The sequence below is a fragment of the Thermobia domestica genome, chromosome 10, assembly GCF_964235325.1.
Source record: "Thermobia domestica chromosome 10, izTheDome1.hap1.1, whole genome shotgun sequence".
Lineage (NCBI taxonomy): Eukaryota > Metazoa > Arthropoda > Insecta > Zygentoma > Lepismatidae > Thermobia > Thermobia domestica.
In genome coordinates, this window is record NC_137463.1 from 198,819,617 (window position 1) to 198,841,384 (window position 21,768).

At 34.5% G+C, this 21,768-nt stretch overlaps 1 protein-coding gene across 1 annotated transcript in view; it reads right to left on the reverse strand.

Moving 5' to 3' along the window:
- Window positions 1-762: 762 nt before the first annotated feature.
- The window catches only part of LOC145661734 (chymotrypsin-1-like), a 46,988-nt gene continuing 25,982 nt past the window's right edge, over window positions 763-21,768 (reverse strand). Inside the window, exons 6-8 of the mRNA XM_081727068.1 lie at window positions 20,372-20,490; window positions 4,573-4,742; window positions 763-1,153 (exon numbers count right to left, since the gene is read on the reverse strand). Of these exons, the coding sequence (XP_081583194.1) occupies window positions 953-1,153; window positions 4,573-4,742; window positions 20,372-20,490 (490 nt within the window). The 3' untranslated portion in view covers window positions 763-952. The remainder of the gene's footprint in view (window positions 1,154-4,572; window positions 4,743-20,371; window positions 20,491-21,768) is intronic.

Here is a 21,768-nt window from a genome sequence, read left to right on the forward strand (position 1 = left end):
TCAAAAAGAACTGTCACCTGTAATTCAATCAATATCTAGTCTTCCAGAGCAAGCACGATATCGAACGTGCCCTATGAATAAGGACAGAAAAACTAAATCATTTTGTTTCAGATGCAAAGAAGCTGTCTGTGCTGAGCACAGAAAGGGAGTCTGCATTTCGTGCAGTAAGGAATAGCTGACTGTTCAAAAATACATACAAACTACTATTATGTATTTGATAAAGTAAAATAAATATATTTATGTTTGTGTATTATAATTTCAGTAGCGTTTAATTATATGGGGTGCGCTGGCACCCCAGCTGTGTATTCACGTAAGCTTTTTTTTTTGTCTGTGTATTCCAGGGTTAATAACTTCTGATCTTCGTGAACTCAGACTCTAAATTTATTCAATATTCCTACACCTACTCAAAGCTGCTTATTGAAGACGAAGGAACTTTTCAAATTTCACTATCCAAACAATGTTCTTGCCGTTGCTCCGATGTGAAGTAGCAAGAGTCAATGAAACGACTATTGTCATTGAGATATTGAAGTGAAGGTAGTAGTGATTTGATTCTGATCAATCTTTCAGATTAATAGTACAAAATACACCAGTTACATTTTTCTGCTGAGTTATTTATGAAATTTATTTCTTGCACTATTTAAAACAAGTTTCAGCTATAAAGAATTGAAATTCTATGTATAAAATTTTCATAAAGGCGAATCAATTTTTAAAAACCTAAAATAATAAGTTATCAGTCCATTACAATTATTAAAACGGTTCAGGAACATTGAAAAGAACTACTTTAATCTAAGTTCCTTAAAGATTAATAACATGTTTTATATCATTTCATAATGATGAAATAATAAACATATATAAATTTTTTATTACACTATAAACACACTGCAGTTTTATGTAAAAAGATTGCAGTTTTTACATTAGATAACTTCTATATACTTTTACCATCGAGAAAACGTTACAAAACCTTATCTTCATCCTTAAAATATGTCTCAATAACATTTTCAATCCAGTCTTTAAAGAAGGAAACCCGTGTGTACCGACCAATAGCAGTAATGCTTCCACCAGATGTACAATAAGTATCGTCGCCCGTAGATACTGTTCCAATTAAGTAATCTACACCATTTTGATTGCAAGCAACAGGTCCACCAGAGTCACCCTAGAAACGAACCGACAAATTATCATATTTAATTTAATATGTATTACAATACGTTAGTGATCTGTTCCAACTATATAATTAGTGAAAATTAATTCTATATAACAAATATTAATATTTGTATATGCGATGTGAAATACAAAAGTTATTTTCTACTATACCTATATTTTATTATACTGATGTTTAATTAAAAACTGTTTGTGTTGTTGAGAGTAACCTCATCACTAAAAGTTGAACTTTCAAAGCTTTCAAGTAAGAAATATAAGACACTTACTGTATAATTCTTACACAGAGGAATTCGTACAGGAAGTAAGCTGTCTTCTCGTAATTTGAATTAATTAATGGTAAGATTTTAAATGACACTCCATTGAAAACGCACAGCAGATTAAAAGAAAGGTTTAAGGAACAAAATATTCTTGATTTTGCCAATATATACTTACTTTTTGGATGTTATTCTAATTTAAACTTAAAATGATTTGTGGAAAAGGAAGTAAGTATCGAAGTTTAGGAAATAGAAAGCTTAGAAGTTATTTGTTTCCACTAGCAATGGTACAATATGTGGCCGCGTATATTTTCCTTAAATGTATATTTACTTTCCTATACCGTTGTGATCTTCCTCATGGCTAAGCGGTTAGCGTATACTCCTTTGGCGTAGGAGACCCGGGTTCGTTTCCCGGTGGGAACTCACGTAGCTTGAATGCCACTTCAAGTTGTGGATCCACTCTAATATGCCCTTGCTGCCGCGGTGGCTCAGTGGTAGAGCGTTCACCTCTGATGCTTGGGGTCCCGGGTTCGATCCCAGCCCCCGCCAAGTGAACTTTGTGGTGGAAAAACACCGTGTGCATGGGTTCTCTCGGGGTTCTCCCGTTTCCTCCCACTTTCTTCATTCCACCATTTCATTCATTACTCATCATCACCGTCTTCTTTAGCCTAACCGGCATAACAGTGGGACGTAAAACTCATAGATTTCATTTCATTTTCATTTTTATCATTAAACGTAGTGCTATTCATGCTGGTATTGGTAATAGTACTACAAAACTAAAATTAATATAAATAACAAATATTATCATTGCTAATGAATAGTCGTTAAAAACTTATGGTAGTTGAAGATTCATTAATATACTGAAAATCCAATGTGTGTATTTGGCGGAATTACAAAAATAAATAATTCATTCTAAATGTCTAATCAAGGAACATACAGAATAATACAAGGATATTAAATTACATCTGAAGCTTCTTGTTGCATACAAAGGAAACAAACATATGCTGGAACTCTAATCGGCATGATACAAAATAAAATATTTTAACCAATCAGAAATTGCTTATGATCAACAGGCACATATTAAGAAAATCTGAGGAAATAATAAAATAGAGTATTAGTTTATTATTATTTCCTCATTACATATGGCTCAAGTAATTAATGGTTCAAGCAGAAAGGCTACATTGATCTCATTTCTATATTCTAATGATGTCACATAAGGAGAAACTCGAATCAGAAAGAGGATAAGAACGCGGGAAGGTTATTAAAATCACAATACTAACAAAAGGTTTGAGGATACTGTTACCTTAGATTGCATCCTACGTTTAAATAAATATGTATTTAAATATTTATTTAAAATATTTTAAATAAGAAATTAGGAATACGTTTAAGTAAATATTTATTTCATTTCATTACGTATGTGAAACTTAAGGCTTTCAACTCTACTCCATATATTGCCCTCTATACATAAACTACTACTGTTACTGTTTGGCTACCACAAAATTTACTTGCAATATTTATATATTTAATAGGGGTTGCACTGAAGTAGTAGAATTGAATTTTAAAATATATATATTCACAATTTGAGACATTGACTTCATAGTTTTCAAAACATGCTCCTTCTGCATTAACACAGCTTTTCCAGCGGCTGTGACAATCACTGAAGGCTACCTGGAAAGCAGAAATTGGAATGCTCTTCAGGACCCTCGTTACGGCCTCTTGAATGGCCTGGACCGAGTTGTGATTCTGTCCTTCCATAATGCCTTTAAGTCCGAGAGAGAGAAAGAGATCTGCTGGAGTGACATCAGGGCTGTAGTGTCGCTGAGGAAACTGTATGATGCTACTGTATAGTTGGTCAGGAAGTTAATAACAGCAATGATGGTATGGCTCTGAACGTTGTCATTATGAAGCTTCCATGATCCAGCAATTGCTGTACGGATTCGTTTTCTGAGTTGTACTTCGACTTTGAATGCAACAATACGTCTGTCAAGGCGGTACAAACTCTCTGTGAACCACTTCACAGAGTCATGCAGTCATAAAAGATAATCAACATCAGTTTCATTTTTGAGTTGCTAATGCTGGCTTACTCATGGAATCACTCTCATAACCAAGCTTTATCATGTCATGGGTCTTACTCGCAGTTTTCCACAGTTTGATGCAAACTTCACCGTGTAACGCTGCTCTACCAAACGATTCATTGTAGAGGTGACAAAGTATCTTGAAAGGTCTTTACGTCAAACTCGATTTACACTCCCTGAAAATTTGGAGATAACTGGCGACTGTTGCTCTGATAGATAAAACCCACCACCACCCAACCAGTGCAGTAACATCCCTCTCCTTCATCACGCTTTACCGGGAAAACAATCAGTCCTACTACTTCCCGGACAAAACCCTTTATAGGCGTTTACGATATCATCTATTCTGTATGTTAACTTAGAATAGAATTTTAGAATATATTTTTATTACATTTTATGTTTATAACTTAGATTATTTATATCACAATGAATCAAAAATGTCAAAATGTTATTGTTTAAAATATTGATAAAAATTCATATTAAGATGCAGAGGTGTATTTTTTATTTTGTTTCGGTGGGCTTAACCGGGAAATGTGAAAATGCTGCAAGATATTTCATTTATTTTACTATAACAAGTAAGATTTCGGGAGGCTTAAGCCCGGATGCCCCCTTTAAATACGCCACTGTTAAGATGTATAAATTATTAGTGTATTTAAAACCTCTAAGTAAGAAAATATTTCTTACTTAATGGTCTATAAGGTCTTTGAAACGTTGTGGCAGTTTAAAAATTCAATTCCTCTATGAGCAAAATACAGCAGCGGTATTTCAATAAGTATAACTACACTAGATATTGCGGAAGACTTACAATAAAATAAAATACAGTAAGTTGCTTGTTACTGCAATGAGTAGTCTATTTAAATTTTAGAACGAATCCCTGTAGTGACTTCCAAACTAAGGGAAGAAACATAGTAACATATGAACCATCGTTCTGTAGTAGAAACTAAAACAAAATACCTTTATTTTAAACATACTAATTATATTGACTTTTCCTCAGTGGAACTTTGAACATTCTACTTATATGAGCACAGAGTTCCCTAATAAAAAAATGCAACATTAATGATTTCTTGCATATAAGTTGGTATACGTACCGCACACGATTTAACTGAGTCTACTGATATAGAACAAAGTATATATTTCGAGAAAATAAATTCTATCCCATTGTCTTTCATGCACGTTTCCACTGTTATGTTGGCTGTTTGTAGGGTAGTAGGTTTTGTCTCAGGTCCAGTGTACCCGAATCCACTAAATCGGCACTCCCCTGTAAATGGTAATAAAATAATAACTTTAGTAGTCGCTAGGTTGAATATATTTAAGAAATGTAGCATTTAACCGATTTCATTTTACGTTTGTTGCTCTTTAACGTATATACATGCATATTATTTTAGATCCTGAAATAATACTACGTAAAGTTTACTTTGAAGAGTAATTGATCAATTGATTTAAATAGCTTTTTTACAATTAATTTATTATTTTCATTATTCCTGAATAACAGCGGATTAAAGAGGGAAACAGTTGTCAGAATATAAGAAGTACTACTACATATACAAATCAAAATAAAAAATAGTAAAAAGTAAAATAAAAAATAATAAGTTGAATTTTGATTAAAATAGTAATATTATAACACAAGGTGTGAGTTACTAGAGAAAAAGGAAAATAATATCCATCTCTATCAATAAAATTTCTAATTTGCTCCTCCGTTCTATACGATCTCCCTTTGGATACAAAAGTGACCAAAAAATTCGTATAGATCCTGGACCTTATTCTAGATTCAAAAGAGATACAATCATAGTACATGGTTATTTATCGCATGTAATTCATACTAATCCGATGATGCTCTATTCGGAAAATAAGTTGTTAAACCATCCGCTAAAGGTGTCATGAAAAACTAATAATATCCCGTTTCTATTTGTACTTCACAAGAAATAAAACATTTTATTGATAACCGCGGGTTCTATGTTTAGAATTTCTAACATAATATTTTCCATTGCTGTAAGTACATAGTTCCGTTGATCGCATATGGCCGCAGTTTGGAGTGAATAATACCCAGACCAGACAGAAAAGACAGTACATAATATTCAGCGGTTGTCATTGTGGTTTCATTTTCTAGGATTCGTTTAACGCGTTGACAAACAATATTGAATTGTTTGTCACTTAGTACGATAAGAAACAGGCCCGTGCTGGCCCACCGGGACACCCTCCGAAACATCACATTATAAATAAAGTGTCAAGTTATGTTATTGTAAATTCTTAAGGTTATTATTGGTAAAGAACCCGTGATAAGTACAGTGTGCTTTTTACATAAGGCGCCCTTGCGAAACCACATCAAAGATAAACGGTTTTATTTATTCTTCTGTATGGCACAGTTCTGTACAATGAACACATACTGTTAGGGTTCGTAAAGAACCTATGAAAGGTAGAGTGCGGCCCATGCATAGAGTGCCCTGCGAAGTATCACATTGTAGATAACTTGTTTTAGTTGTTCTTCTGTATATCAGTTCTGTATAGTAAATTCGCCCGTATAAAAGGTGCCCTGCGAAATATCACATTATAAAAATTCTTTAAATTCTTCTGTACAGCAATTTTGTATCATATATAATACAGTTGCTATTGGCAGAGAACAGCTAAAGAGTGCAATCACTTTTCAAAAAAATATGTATAAAGTCAATAAAGCAATTAACATGTAGGTCTACTTAGTAAGATAATATAGAAGCGTTTTTTAGTGGTGCTCATTTATTGCCAAAAAAAACTTTCAAAAGCTAAGCGCAATCGATATAGCGCAGTCAAGATTTTTAAAGCTCTTTATTAAAAAATTGGATTGTTCCTGTGTGTTTTAGAGTAGTGTTCGAATTATCAGTGTTTGATTTTTATAGGTATTTTGATTGACAAACACACACACACACAAAAAGGAATTAAAATGCAGAAAGTTTTCCCAGTTTAGCTATTTACCTTACTAAACAAACTTGGTGGTTTTAATACATAAAATGGCGCCCGTATATGTACAAGGTATAACTTAATTAATATAACAAATGTCGGGAGATGATTCCTGACATCGAGATAAAACGAAAAGTATACACCAACCTGGATATAAAAAGCCTCCTTTCGGTGCCTTTTTCACCCTAAAATTTGTCGGAAAAATGTAAAAACAGCCATAACTCAAGAACGAAACGTCGGATCGAAGTCGGGTGAAAAGAGAATGTCCATTATTTTTAGTCGTTGATTCCAATAGTTTACAGTCACATATAATGCAGTGACCTTCAAAGGATGACTCCCAAAGAAACTGGAGTATTACTTTCCCTTTCCTTCCCTTGGAGTTGGCAAACCTTTCCTTACCCCAGAGCTAAAAAACTGCATTGCTATTGTGAATATACCAAAATAGAGTACTCGTGTAGCCCATTTACATTTTGATTTTGTCACTGCTGGACAAATTTTCTAGAGGAAAGCTCGTTGGAATTACATTCAAAAATGATGGATGATCTTTTTTCGACGTTCCAATGTACTTTGGAGCTGGATGGAATAAACAGAAAGAAAGAGGAATGTGGAACTTTTGCGCACACATAGCAGCACGTACGTATCTGATAGAACTTTCACTGAGAGCATGATGCTTTGGTCGCACACTAGGGAACTATCGTTCCTTGTGTGTCAATTGCGAGTGGGTCGCAGAAGGCTGTCTTGCAGTTTTATTGTGGAATGGCGTCAATTAACGTGGGTCTGGTGTTACGAGTGGAATTGCTGTATAACAGGATAGGAAGTATTGCGTCAACGGTAGAAGGTTATGTCCAGGTATTCAATGTCATGTAACTGCGTAGACGTTGGTATTTAAGTAAAATTGATTTCGTTAATCTGTACGTGCTGCGCAATGGCAGATTACCCTTTCCACGAGCTGGCAGATATGCACCTCATTTATTTAGAGGCAAGAGGTAGTAACCCGGAGACGAGGCGTTTATATCACGACAGTGACCCTCAAAGGAGATTATATTTTCCTGAATTTTTCCAAGTTTCCATATTCGTCTTAGAGATAGGATGTCTTCAACTTATCACACAAGACAGCGTACTGAGACTGATCAGAGACATCCTACGGTAATAGACATATGCAGGGTGTAAAAATTCACATGCAACTCTAGTGAACGATAAGCAGCAGAGATTTATTGTGAGCACGCGGTGTGGTATGTTGGATAATTTTCTGGTAGGACCTTATTTATTGCCGACCCGTTTGTGTGAAGGTACGTATATTTTTACGTTACGTTTCCCATATTTGTTAGAACCTGTGCTCTTGAACACAAGACAGCAGATGTGATTCCCAGTATGAGAGTGCATCTGCATATTTTGACAGCAATATGCAGACCTACCTAAATGAAACTTTCCCAGATTGTTAGATTGGGAGAGAAGGACGTGAGTTATAGCCATCTCGTTCACCCTATCTCACGCCACTCGATATCTTTTTCTTTGAGGGGAGAGGGTTCTGAAACGCCTTTTGTATGCAACACTACCCATGACAGCCGAAAAACTTGTTGCTCGAGTTAATAATCATCTCGGAAATTTCGGATATGTTTGACCGTACGCGGAAAAAAAAATTCCTTCCCGATGTCATCTTTGCAACGCGGTCACCGGGCGACAATATCACACTGTGAACTGTTATTCTACACAACTATCTCGTGTACACATACTGCGTTGCACAGGTACTATAAAAGTTACCTCTGAGTATTTCACAGTTGTCCTACTTTCTAAGAAACAGAATAAATCGGTAGTTTGAAGTTGTATTTCTTTGTATCATTGTGAAACATGCGCAACAGCTTGTGCTTCGTCGAGTTTCATTGCTTCTGTGCTCGGAATTATTATCTTCAACTAAGTTACGTATTACGAAGAGGAAATTGTTTCATGCAGCTTACTTTCGCCCAAATTGTATTCACACAGTTTGTGGGAATTACTGTTGTTATGAGAAAAATCCTTTGTACTCTCGTTCAATATACATACGTATCTATATGTATATTTTTCCGGGAAATTTTAGGGTGGTCATAGTTCTTTTTCACCTCGAAGACGGAAATCGCCTCCTGGTGTTTACTATATTAATTAAGTTACAATATATATATATATATATATATATATATATATATATATATATATATATATATATATATATATATATATATATAAGTATTAAAATTTGTAATGGCGCCCTTTCGGTGGTATTGCAAATGAAGTGAGTTGCTCGTAGCACAGTTATATGTTTGTTTGTATTCTGTTCTACAATAAGTAACACTAAGCATATTCGTTGCAATTACCATTTCATCAATTGTGGCTGAATTTCACCAAGGACGACTATTGCTTAAGGTTCAAACTGTTAACCATATAGAAGGTTTAACATCACCAACACCAAGTATTTATTTATGTAAATATTTTAACGATCACTTACTTGATGGTGCAAAGTGAATTTCTTTCGGTAAATGCAAAGAAAAATAAACCGTGACAATGATTCTTATTCACACCTCTAGACTAAGACTGGTGTTACAACGAGATACTTTGTATCGGTTGATAATTACTTGTATCTTGGGCAGAAAGTGCTTCTACACAAGCACTATACCTGATATAATGTTACTTAAAAATAACAAAAGAAGAATGTTTTTTAAGATATAAAAAATATACATTATTATTGTATAGTTGGTTGCTATGTAGTTGTTTATAGATACTCAATGGACATGTTATGATTGCAAGTCAGTTTGTGTGAATATACGTTAAAAGAGAATCAACGAATAAATTATCTAACGCTTATCATGGAGTTGTAATTTCAGTAGAAAAGGTGATAATACTAGTGAATATAATTACGGAAGATATTTTAAGGTGTAAACGATTACTGTCACTAAAAGATATACTTATATTATTAGCCGAACCAGGGTTAACGACTACCTTTGGTGAGTCGTTGTAAAATTTTTGGTTTACCTCACCCGGGATTCTTGTAAATTCATATCCCGAAGTCTAAAGTAAGGGTGAATTTACCTCTGTAAGAAGGTTCATGAATACGAACTCAACTATTCTCAGAAGTGGCAGAGTAATCACAAGAAAAATTATGATCGGTGAGATACTAGAGAATGGAACTGTTGACAGTGTTAACAACGAGCAAAATATAGCTCCCATTACACCTGAAATGTTGGCATTAGAAGACAAAATTTTAATGGCATTACAGCGACAGGAACAAAGCCGAAAAGACGATTTAGAAGCCATGAAGCAAAATTTGGCTCAGATGTCCAACGAATTAAAACAGACGGTACAGCAGAAATCCGAAGAATTAAGTAGACGATTGGAGCACATAGATCAAAAGTCAGAAGAATTGAGTAAAGGATTGGAGCACATAGATCAAAAGTCAGAAGAATTGAGTAGAAGATTAGAGCAAATACATCAAAAATCAGAAGAGACGAAACAATCTGTTATCCAGGCGGTGAGAGACATCACATTACAGTTTGATGAAAAGCTAAAAAGATTATCTGAAGATTGCCAGGATAATTACAACCATGTAATCCAAGAAGTCAATTGTGTAAAAAAGGATTTGGAAGTAATAGAATCTTCTGTTCGTCAGCAAAAGATTCAGGTCACAGATAATTCTAACCAAATACGTGCAAATACTCAATTGATATCTACCTTACAAGAGGAAATTAGGACGTTACAGATTAAGGACAACGCATACCACAACAACATGGTTAATGATCGTTTGGAGTTCCCTTGTTCGCAAGAGATGACCTCGCATTCACCCGCAGCAGATCAACGTGGACCTTACGTTATCTCTTCTTCAAGTAATCCATCCGATGAGGACATTATTTTGGAAAAAATTCATCCAAGGAATACAGATGGGCGGAAAAGAGATGGTGGAACCACACATAACGCAGTAGGTAGAAATTGTCACTCAACACGAACACGAAATGGTGAAAGGAATGTAAAGTTAAGTGTAAAGATGAGCGAAATACGTGCTATGAGTAAGTTTAGTGGTAAATGTAATGAAAATGCTACTTCTTTCCTAGAAAAATTTCAGGATGAGTGCAGTATAATGTGTATAGATAAATCTCAATATATGAAACTAATACCCCATTTATTACTCCCACCATGTTCTTTATGGTTTAAAGCAGTACGGGATCACGTCAATACATATGAGGAATTCAAAGCCGCACTGATTGCAAATTACGAAAACGACTTTTTACTTGCAAACAAAGATGCCACGATTAGAAACCAACCTTTTAATCCTCGTTTGCACAAATCTGTTGTTGATTTTGTTGTAAATACGTATAACGAATTAAAAGTCGTAAATCCGTTGCAATCGGAATCTAGAGTGATTGCATCTATTCGAAATCTACTACCGTTTAAATTACAACAAATCCTGTTTTCTACGTAGTGCATGAGTTTTAATCACTTATTAATGCTTGTCCAATGTTATGAAACTCAATACCAGGCACTGAATCATCAAGCGGGAATAGGTAAAATTAAAAACAATTCAGATCACCTTGTACCTGTTCGGAATCTAAATATCCGTAATGTGAACAATACCGAACATAACCTAAATCCAGTAAATTTAAACAATCAGAACGATCAAAATAGGCAAAGATATGATGGGAATCCACCTAACCTAACCAATCGTGACAATAATTATGTCAGATCACTTAATCGAAGTAGACTCAAAAACAGTCGAAATACATGGCGAAATTCCAGAAATACAGTAAACTACAAGGATAGACGGAATCGTAATTCAAGAGATGGCACTTCATATCAAAATCAAAACAATGACGCAATTCATGTACAAAATAATGCGGAACATAATCACGATTGTGCAGTACAATGTACTTTATTAGAATCATATGCAAGTACGAATTTAAACTGATTCCAGTTGCTGTAGTAAGGATTAAGCCCATATCAGTTATAGATTCTTATGAACATTTATCTTCAAATTTATGTGTTAATGTCAATAATGAAAACAACCCTTATGACTTTTAGATACTTTATCACGTTTGTTTCAACAAATGATAATTTTCAAATGATTTTAATTCTTTCTTGTTAATGTGAAGAATTATAATTCGATTCATAATTGATTAAAAGCAAAGGGTATTTATATTATATTGATTTGTGTTGAAACTTAATTATCAAGGATTATGTTAAGTATAAGGTTCATTCTATTAAGCTAGTTATTCCACGACTGTCTTCATGCACCACCTTATATGTTACTCGAATAAGATTCTTCTGTATCATGACGCCTTATTGATACGATGTATACATTAAAAATATCATCTAACGTAGCTGTTATATAATGCGCCCTAGAAAGATCAAACATTGTTATCATCACCGTTTTAATAATGATTGAAATTGTTGATCATTGTAATGTGTTTTAAAATGAAATTAATTCTTACGTTTTTGACTTCGCACCCTTCGTTGATTATATTAGCAAGCGACGACGTTTTTATAATAAAAGATAAATATTAAAGGAATAAAAGACTTATTATAAATGTATTTATATAAAGAAAACTTAATGAAGTTATATACGAGGGGCGATCAAAATGTAAAGGACATAATTAATATAATACCATCATTATAAACGGACCAGTAGTTCTTAAATATAAAAGTCAAGCTACCTTGTAGCTTTTATATTCAGTCCCATCATCGGGCGACATTTTATACAACGAGATACTTTGTATCGGTTGATAATTACTTGTATCTTGGGCAGAAAGTGCTTCTACACAAGCACTATACCTGATATAATGTTACTTAAAAATAACAAAAGAAGAATGTTTTTTAAGATATAAAAATATACATTATTATTGTATAGTTGGCTGCTATGTAGTTGTTTATAGATACTCAATGGACATGTTATGATTGCAAGTCAGTTTGTGTGAATATACGTTAAAAGAGAATCAACGAATAAATTATCTAACGCTTATCATGGACTTGTAATTTCAGTAGAAAAGGTGATAATACTAGTGAATATAATTACGGAAGATATTTTAAGGTGTAAACGATTACTGTCACTAAAAGATATACTTATATTATTAGCCGAACCAGGGTTAACGACTACCTTTGGTGAGTCGTTGTAGTGTAACTTAAAATACGTTTAAATTGTTATTAATTTTTAATTTGCAACAATTATAAATTGCAAGTATATAAGGAAGATTTTTCTCTACTAATTAATACTGCATCGGGTGCCGAAATAATGGCGAGCACGGAGATAGCAATTTTATAAGAGCCCCCGAAAGTATAAAATGAATAGTAATATAATGATTTAATGAATGGGAAATATAAGGCGGAAATGGCTCCTCCCAAAGTTATAAGATACCGGAAACGACGGAAAAGAAACCTTAAAATTCATTAGCTCGATAACCTTCGTATCTATCTAATAGGTCAAAGAATTACACATGAATTAATATTCACCGTAACTAAATATCAACATTTTAGAGTTCTGCTTAAAAGTTTCAGTACTAATAAGGTCTAATAACAACATTCAAGTAAATGCCATTTAATAATCATTGCATTTCACCGTTAATAATCAAAAATGACAAATATCACCTTCTCTTATTGTTTATCATCAAATATTATATTTAGAAGTTATGAAACTTCACACAGCATAATTTAACTTCAAAGATTTTTTATTTCATAATATAGAATCCAAAATTCGATTTTAAAATAAATATGATATTTAGGGAATTATACATTTACTAATTCGCCCTTATTTAAGTATAAAAATGACCAAAATATTTCATAACTCAGAGTCGGATAATCACTTCATAACTCAGAGTCGGACTTGTTTTATGAGCAAAAGATTGTAATCATGTTGGGCATTAAAATTTAGAAATGAATTGAAAAAACTGTTATTGTTCCATTGTCAAATTATCGATTCAGGACGGTTGGTTTGTTCCTTGGGTACTTAGCACTTCAGCTTTTCTTTCTACATGTGTTGCATGACTTTAAGACAAAAGGTAAAGAACTAAAAATTTAAATTGTTGTTTCGCACTTTAGATACAAACAATGGTGAGAAAACACATTGGCTCACTGATAGAATGCTAAACTCTGATGCTAGGGGAAACCAGTTCAATCCCTATTCAAGTGAATTTATAGTAGACAATATCGTGTACGTGGGTTTCTCCGGCATTTTCTGGTATAACCCCACATTTTCTTTCAGCAATTCTTTCAACATCATTCACTCTCATTACTCATTCGTCTTCTTTCGCCTAAAGAATATACCCGTCGCACGTAAAACTTAGATGTTTTAATTCAAAGAGCAATGGTGTAATAACAAGAATGTTTAGAACTTTACACGTACTGGATATTGGATCTCCGATTTTCTTGGGAGTTACACTTTTCTATTCCTCCTCTGTAACTTCTTATGTACTTGCTTCAAGGTCTCTACAAAATAATTGGTTAATGCGGTAAATTAGTCATCAAATTCAATCTGTATGTTTATAATTTAGTTGCGAAATACCTTGTTCAGTAACCAAAAAACTGATAAGCGAAAAACAGTAATTCGATTCATCCCCACTCTGGACAAACTGTTTCACATTTTACAACATTGTTGCATACGAACTTCCCTTTATGAAACAAGTTAGTACTAGTAACTTATTACTCATATATTGCACAAGCAATTATTAATACAATCATAATGTGGGTAAATATCATAAAGTCAATTTTCGCATATAATGTCCAGTTGATTTCATTCCATGGCATCCCTGGAAGCTCTTCATGAACTGGATCTTCAGAAGCTAGACGCCACCTGAGGAGTAGCTACGAGTTAGAAATGCATACGGTAAACACAGAAAACAATATTGAAACGTAAAGTTTTGAATATAGAATCATAGATTGTATGAAATCGGCCAAAAAATATCCATAAAAACAATAGTTCTCATCAGCTCCCATACGTTGTAAACAATATGTTTTTCGCTACGTGGGAGTGGAAAAGTTGGTACATGGTAACTCAGTGTTGGTGTGCACCTATATGAGAAGGGGTTCAACTTTAAATCTACGACCATGTGAGTTTGTGATTAAGAACATTGTATTGTTCTTATTTTCATTCTTTTCTTGCGGAAGATACTACCATTTTCTCGCAAATAATCATTGAATCAATTCTTCCAAAATTGTTACGCATTATTAATGTCTGTGTCCTTTAGCACATAGATGGGTCATGAACCTGCAGATGTAATTATATTATTTAATTCCCTTTTATCCTCTACATTCAGCCCCAACAGCCTCGCACAACACACAAATATCCTTCGCTATCTTGATTTTGTTCAAAATACACTGAGAAAAAGCCGTTCTCCGAGCAGCGGTACATTCTACAAATATACGGAATCCTCTTGATTATTACGGAAATCAGTATGGGGCGTATGTTATCCATATGCTACATACCCAGTGACCTTAGATGTTACATCATGCCGTTGAAGGATGTCTCACATGTAACAGTTTTCCGTATATCACATGCATATAGTTATGTAACATTTATCAGCTATATGTTATATACGTCCCTTTGTATGGAAGATCCTGACTGCCTATGTTGTTTCATACGGAAAGTATGTATAGCTGGAACACTTATCCGGAAAATATTATAAAACATGCGTTTTCAGTTATACGTCTGCTGTACGTTAAGTCCAAAAACTACAGGAATTACGCATCTAACCTCCTTTTAAGTACGCCACCTACAAGTTTTTTCTCAGTGTATTGATGGTCTTTCAAATAATTTTTAGTGCTGGAACGTCGTTCAATCTCTCATGAATCGGAACCATCTGTCCTAACGGAATATCCGGGACCCCTAACACTCTGTGCGGGACTCCTTTGCGCCGCCATTAGACGATTAAGGATCATGCATTTTTGGATAGAGCAGATACGAAGTCTAAGACAATAACATGCCGCCTCAGCTCAATTGGTAATAGTTTTGGTGATATTCGCCCCCAAAGTTCATTTTCCCACAGTTTTGGAGAGTCCTATCTCTGAAACCATGCACTTTTGACCGTGACTCTATATGAACAGTTTTCCTTTTTTTGATGTGAGGAATCACCTGTTTCAGTGTGTCGGTCTAGTTCAATAACAACCAATATATATATATATATATATATACAATCTTCTATCAATAAGTTCGTGTGAGTTAAATGTTTAATTTGATATGTGATAAGAAATTCAACTAAGCAACATAACACAGGAATGTACTAAGGTCACATGCCGAAAGTCACAAGATTGAAACTAGGTTGAATGCAATGCTTCGCTGATAATGTACGAAAGTGCACCGTGAAAAGTACAAAATTGCGAAAAACCTTTCTCCACTATCTGAAAGTTAGAATATTCTGCACACAAGCCGCAAAACACATTAATAGGTAAGAATGGCGAATTAGTCAGTCATTTGTCAAATTGTGTTCAGGTGCCACAACATTGCACAATGAGCCCGTGAGCACCATCTAACAGTGTGTTTGAATGAGCTGGTTAGGAACACCTGGAAGCGTGCCCTTGGAAAATTTTGCGCCACTGGAGACAAATGAGGGATATACCTTATTGAAGACAGCTGCTTCAAAACGGTAAAGTGAAAATTTTTCGACCCATGGTTGTCACATGAGTTGACACCGGAAAACAAAAATCGCCGGTGTACAATTAGCTGAGGGTATTTGCTAAGGAAGAACCGGGAATGTTTTATAATCGGATTTTTATCCCAGATGAGAGATGGGTATATTATGACAATCTTACATTATCAGCAAAATAGTCTAGCTATAATTCAGTCTAGCTTTCAGGTTGGTTTCATAAACAATCTCAATATCCACAGAATATGTTGTTATTTGCATGCTGATATATGGTGGCAGTGGTCTATCACTCTTTCTCGAGTGAAATGAAATTGTCAGTGTAGTTCATTATAGTGCTGAATTCCATAAAATATACCACAAACTATACAATGTAATATACCACAAACTTTACCACCAGCATACAACAATGGTCAACAGACATGGTGTATTGCAAGCAAAAGTGTCAATTCTCTGTGAACAGCAGTATGAAATCATTCATCAACCCTGATAACTCAACCACAGACTGACATCTCTTAAGCGTATTTGGTCACTTCTTGGTAAGGATGAATTTTCGTGAATGTTGGCCGGTGCCACCCTTGGTTGAGTACTTCCTCTTATAACAAACTCCAAACTTCTTTCGCGACGGATTCTAATTCTTACCTGATCGATGTTCTAAGTCTTTGATTAAAAGTAGTGATTATTATCATTAAACTGGCCTAGCATTCTAGTTGACAGTTGTAGCGTTTGCAAATAACTCACTTAATATTTCATTCACAGAACCCTAACTCAAATATTATTTATTTACTGTAAATATCTGAGTGTTAAACAAATTTAATAAAGACATCCAACTTTGGAAGCAAGAAAAAAAGAAAATTTGGAAAGCCAATTTCTGATTTACCTTTTCCTTTCTCCGTAATTCGACTTTTCTCTTTTACCTTGATCAACAACATATCAAAATTCCCTAAAACGGTGAGTCACGTGCTAGTATTTGGGGTTAAGAGGACAGACGTATAGGATAAGGTAATAGTGAATTTAAGTTTTCCTCCCAGTTCCAACTATTGTGTCCTCACGTTCAGAGTATAGTGGATATGATATTGTTAATTTTTATATTAGGAATTTGAATAAAACCAATGATCAAAGTAGTGAGCCTTTTATGGATAATTATTAATTATAAAATGTTTTAGTCACAAAACCTGTATATAACTTGATCTCAATTTTCAGTTTAAAATGCGATTATTCTATAATTCATACTTTGTTATCACAATTTACTAACATTGATGTTAATTGTATATTAGAAAATACATAAAATATGATAAATATACGAATTGATTTACTGACAAGCAAGGGGCGCGATATCGAGACTCGAATTGCGCAATAAGACTTACATATACTGAAAGAACATCAGGTAGTTAGTAAGTTACCAAGTTATTAGCCGCAGTCCGCCAGTAGGGAAAAAGTTATGGGACTGTAAAGTTCAGAGCCTGACGTACGAAAACCACACACAACTTTGCATGTGGCTTGTTCCTCTTTGTATTGACAAGAGATAATGAACTCTAACGTATTCCCATTAAAGAACATGATGTTTGACATAAGAAAATCTGTATGAGAAGAATTGTCAGTGTTGCCATCCATAGAAATTACAGTGTTGCCAAAATAAGAATACCTCGAAAAGCTTGCAAGCAAATAGTACGTGATTGGGACTTGAGTTGCACAATACGGGTTATAATGTATATTCTGAAAGAGCATGAAGCATGAAGTGACCACGTTATTAGCTGCAGTTCGCCAGTAGGGCAAAATTATGGGGCTTCAAAGTGAACATTAGAAACTATGGCAAACAGAAGGAATAACCTGTTTGTGTGTACAATAGCAAATGGCATTTGTTTAGAAAGGGGAGATAGCTATGTAAATGATAGTGTTAAGCCACATAATATGAAGAGTAGAAAGTATCGAGTGATCCAAACAAAAACAGTTAGTACAATATGCACATCGGACGATAGCGAGCGACGCACAGCGATAACATATTTCTGTGGTAAGGGAGTCAAAACAGAACTGAATTGGTGTCTGGAATGCTTCCGGTGCGATGTCCAGGTATCCCGCTTTATAGAAAGAAAAGCGAATCATGTTGCGGAACAGGGGAGGTCTGAATTGGTACAGCGTGAACGACTAAAGACGCAGGAAATTGTCACGGTGCCAGATGTTCGTTTCCTGCGACAAGACAATTGTGTCAGTGACGAACTTGACAAAGCTCTTGTAAGGACAGAAAAACTACACGTCGAAGGGCTGCACCAGTCCTGTATATCCAGCCGGGATCAATTGCTTCCTGAATGTAATATTTGCAGGAACAAATTTATCGGAAAGCTCGCCGTCTTTGTTTGGGGTCCACGAGTCCAGCAAGAGATAGATGTTCTCCCTGTTGTTGGGAATGCTATCCCAGAACACTTTGTTATAAAACTCCGACAGCTGCGCTTTCGACATATTCGCTGTCCTTCCGGCAAAGGATCTGATGTTTAGCGGATCCGGGGGCTTATTGTGGGGAAATTTGCCGTTCCCTTCGGACATCAGGACATACATTCGCGTCAGAATTTCCCCATGATGTCACAAAACACCGTTGTGTTCACTCTTTCATTCGCTGCAAACCAAGCTTTTCGCTGTATTCTTATTCGGGCAACACTGTAAAAAATGAAATGAAATCTTTGAGTTTTACGTCCCACGTTTATGCCGGTTAGGCTAAAGGAGACGGTGATCATGAGTAATGAATGAAATGGTGGGATGAAGAAAGTAATAGAAAACGGGAGAACCCCGAGAAAACCCACGCACACGGTGTTTGTCCACCACAAAGTTCACTTGGCGGGGGCTGGAATCGAACCCGGAACCAAAAGCACCAGAGGTGAATGCTGTACCACTGACCCACCGCGGCCCCCCGGGCAACACTGCAATTTCTATGGATGCCAACACTGACAATTCTTCTCATACAGATTTTCTTATGTCAAACATCATGTTCTTTGATGGGAATACATTAGAGTTCATTATCTCTTGTCAATACAAAGAGGAACAAGCCAAATGCTAGGTTTTGTGTGGTTTTCGTACGCCAGGCTCTGAACTTTACAGTCCCATAACTTTTTCCCTACTGGTGGACTGCAGCTAATAATTTGGTAACTTACTAACTACCTGATGCTCTTTCAGTATATGTAAGTCTTATTGCGCAATTCGAGTCTCGATATCGCGCCCCTTGCTTGTGAGTGGACTAGATTTGAGTTTATCTTTCCGTTTAAGAGCAAGGTTATATGAGAAGTTGACTTACATATTAACGTGAAATCTGACGAAAATGACGCTCTCTGGGAACCGAACACGGGGAGTGCGGTGGTTCAGTGGTAGAACGTTCACATCCGGTGCTTGGGGTCCCTGGATCGATCCCAGCTCGCACCGTGTGGACTTTGTGCGGACAAATACCATGCTCGTGGGTTTTCTCGGGGTTTTCCCGTTTCATCCCACTTTTTTCATTCCACCATTTCCCTCATTTCTCATCATTACCGTCTCCTTTAGCCCAACCGGCTGGCCTAAAACTTACAAATTTCATTTTTCATTTTTGGGAATCAAACTCGCGTCTCCTGCGTAAGATATCAACCTAGCCGTGAGGAAACTTTAATTTTAATACTGATCAGGTGTTTATATCATTAGCCAAATTTCACACAATCTTTAATTATCTCTATAAAGGTACATTGACAATTATATTTTCCTTACATGAACTTGAGAGTTTCCTAAACAGTATTTTTTAACTCTTTATGTGAGTCTGGAATATTATTTATTTCGTTATGTACCAAATACATCGTATGGTGTGATTGAGAAGTGCTTCATGTGGTAGTAACTGAATTTATAGTATAAACATTAGTAAAGAACCACAAACATTTTTCAATGTTGTTCATTGAGTCTACCCTTAAAAGTAATTAATTATATACTTTTTTTCGAATTTCTAACCAACAAGAAAATAACTTTAACCCTGACCAACAACTTGTGATCTGTTGCATCTAGTTAGAAAAAACAAGCAACAATAAGAGGCAATTACCTAGGATGATATTTGTCATCTATTTAACACTTGAAAGAACAGTTTGTTTTGTAGGCATTATGGACACATGATATTTGGATGATTGCTTAAATATAGTGAACAACACATTTAATATATTCAGGGTGTTACATGGGCACCATGTTAAAACACGACTTTTTATCATAATAATTTTCTTTTCTCTTAATGCAAGACGTGATTTGTGAATTGAATTCTACTGTTGTTTTGTTCATACCGTTAGAGTGTTTTTAAATGAGCTTCCACCACTTTTTGATAAATTCTAAGATTATAATTCGCATGAGATACCTAAGAAACAGTGAGACTTACGTGGAAGATCAAATTCATCTCCTGTTGGTAAATTTATAAGTTTCACTTGATCATTAAGAATGAAAGGTTCTGAGACTTTCAACAGAGCTATATCATTTAAAGAAATTCCTGTGATTTCCCTGAAAGAAGAAATGTATTAACATAAATAAATTATTTTCGCACACGTCTTAGTCATGTTTGTATATATATAGAAGTAATAACATTTGCCAAGGAATGTATAGAATATTGGAAATATGTAAGTTGAGTTATATTACAATTTTAAAATGAAAGTGTGTTCTGTGTACTCAGAAATATATTTAAAAAAGATAATAATAATAATAATATAAAACACATTTGTATTTGTAAAATAAACACTGTGATGAATAATATATGAATAATATTAGTTTACAAAGTATTTTAGTTTTCCTGAATTGTTGTTTTCATCGGATTAGATCAATAAAATTATGTCTTCAATTCCATTTACAAAACGCCTGACTAGATAATATTTCACTTAAATTGATTCATAAAAATAATGAGCAATTATTATATTTGAAGATCAGACACAACTATTTTGAGTGATTTTTTATTGTGAGATTAATCACTCAAAATAATTTATTTTATGACATTTATCTTTATTTGATTACGAAAGGAACAGATAAATCAATACAAACTCATTTCATCTTCTAATTCGTTTAAATCAAATTGAGAAAGTTTGTTAGCTATTAACATATTTCAAACAACAATTCGCCCAGCCAGTTTTCTAAACGCATTAATTCTAAATGTATACATAGGCCTTGATTTCTAAAAGAAAAGTTTTAGAAATCAAGGCCTATGAATATCTTAAATTTGACATTTCACTAGTATTGGAGTTAAGTAAGGAAATGGAGTCTTCATGCGATAATATAACTCTTCCTACCTATCCATAATGGGAAGAATATACATCACGATACATGATCACCTGTTTATACCATGCACAATATCCCCTGCATTAATACTGGATATGTTTTTTTCTCTTCAAGAGCTGTTAATTTAATATACAACGAGATTGTATATCGAATCTATAAATTACTTCCATTTTTAATTATAGCTGTTTTGGGTAACGGTGCTTGAAAGTGCACAATATGTTATAAAGAAGAAGAAGAATGAAATGTAGAATATATAGGTTGATATAGATGTATGTTCATGAAATGCTAGTGGCTATGACTATAGATAAATGTTTGTTTCGTGTTGCTATGACAACATAAGGATTATATTCATAAATTTTGAGGATAAAAGTCTATTGTTCTATATATTTGACGAGCCTAATTTCCAAGGTATGCAATTGTTAGTTTTTGCGATTAAGTGTATAAATAAAAATACTGAATCGTGTTGACTTATTTGAACTGTGGGCAAAATATATGTAACAAAAGAAATAACGT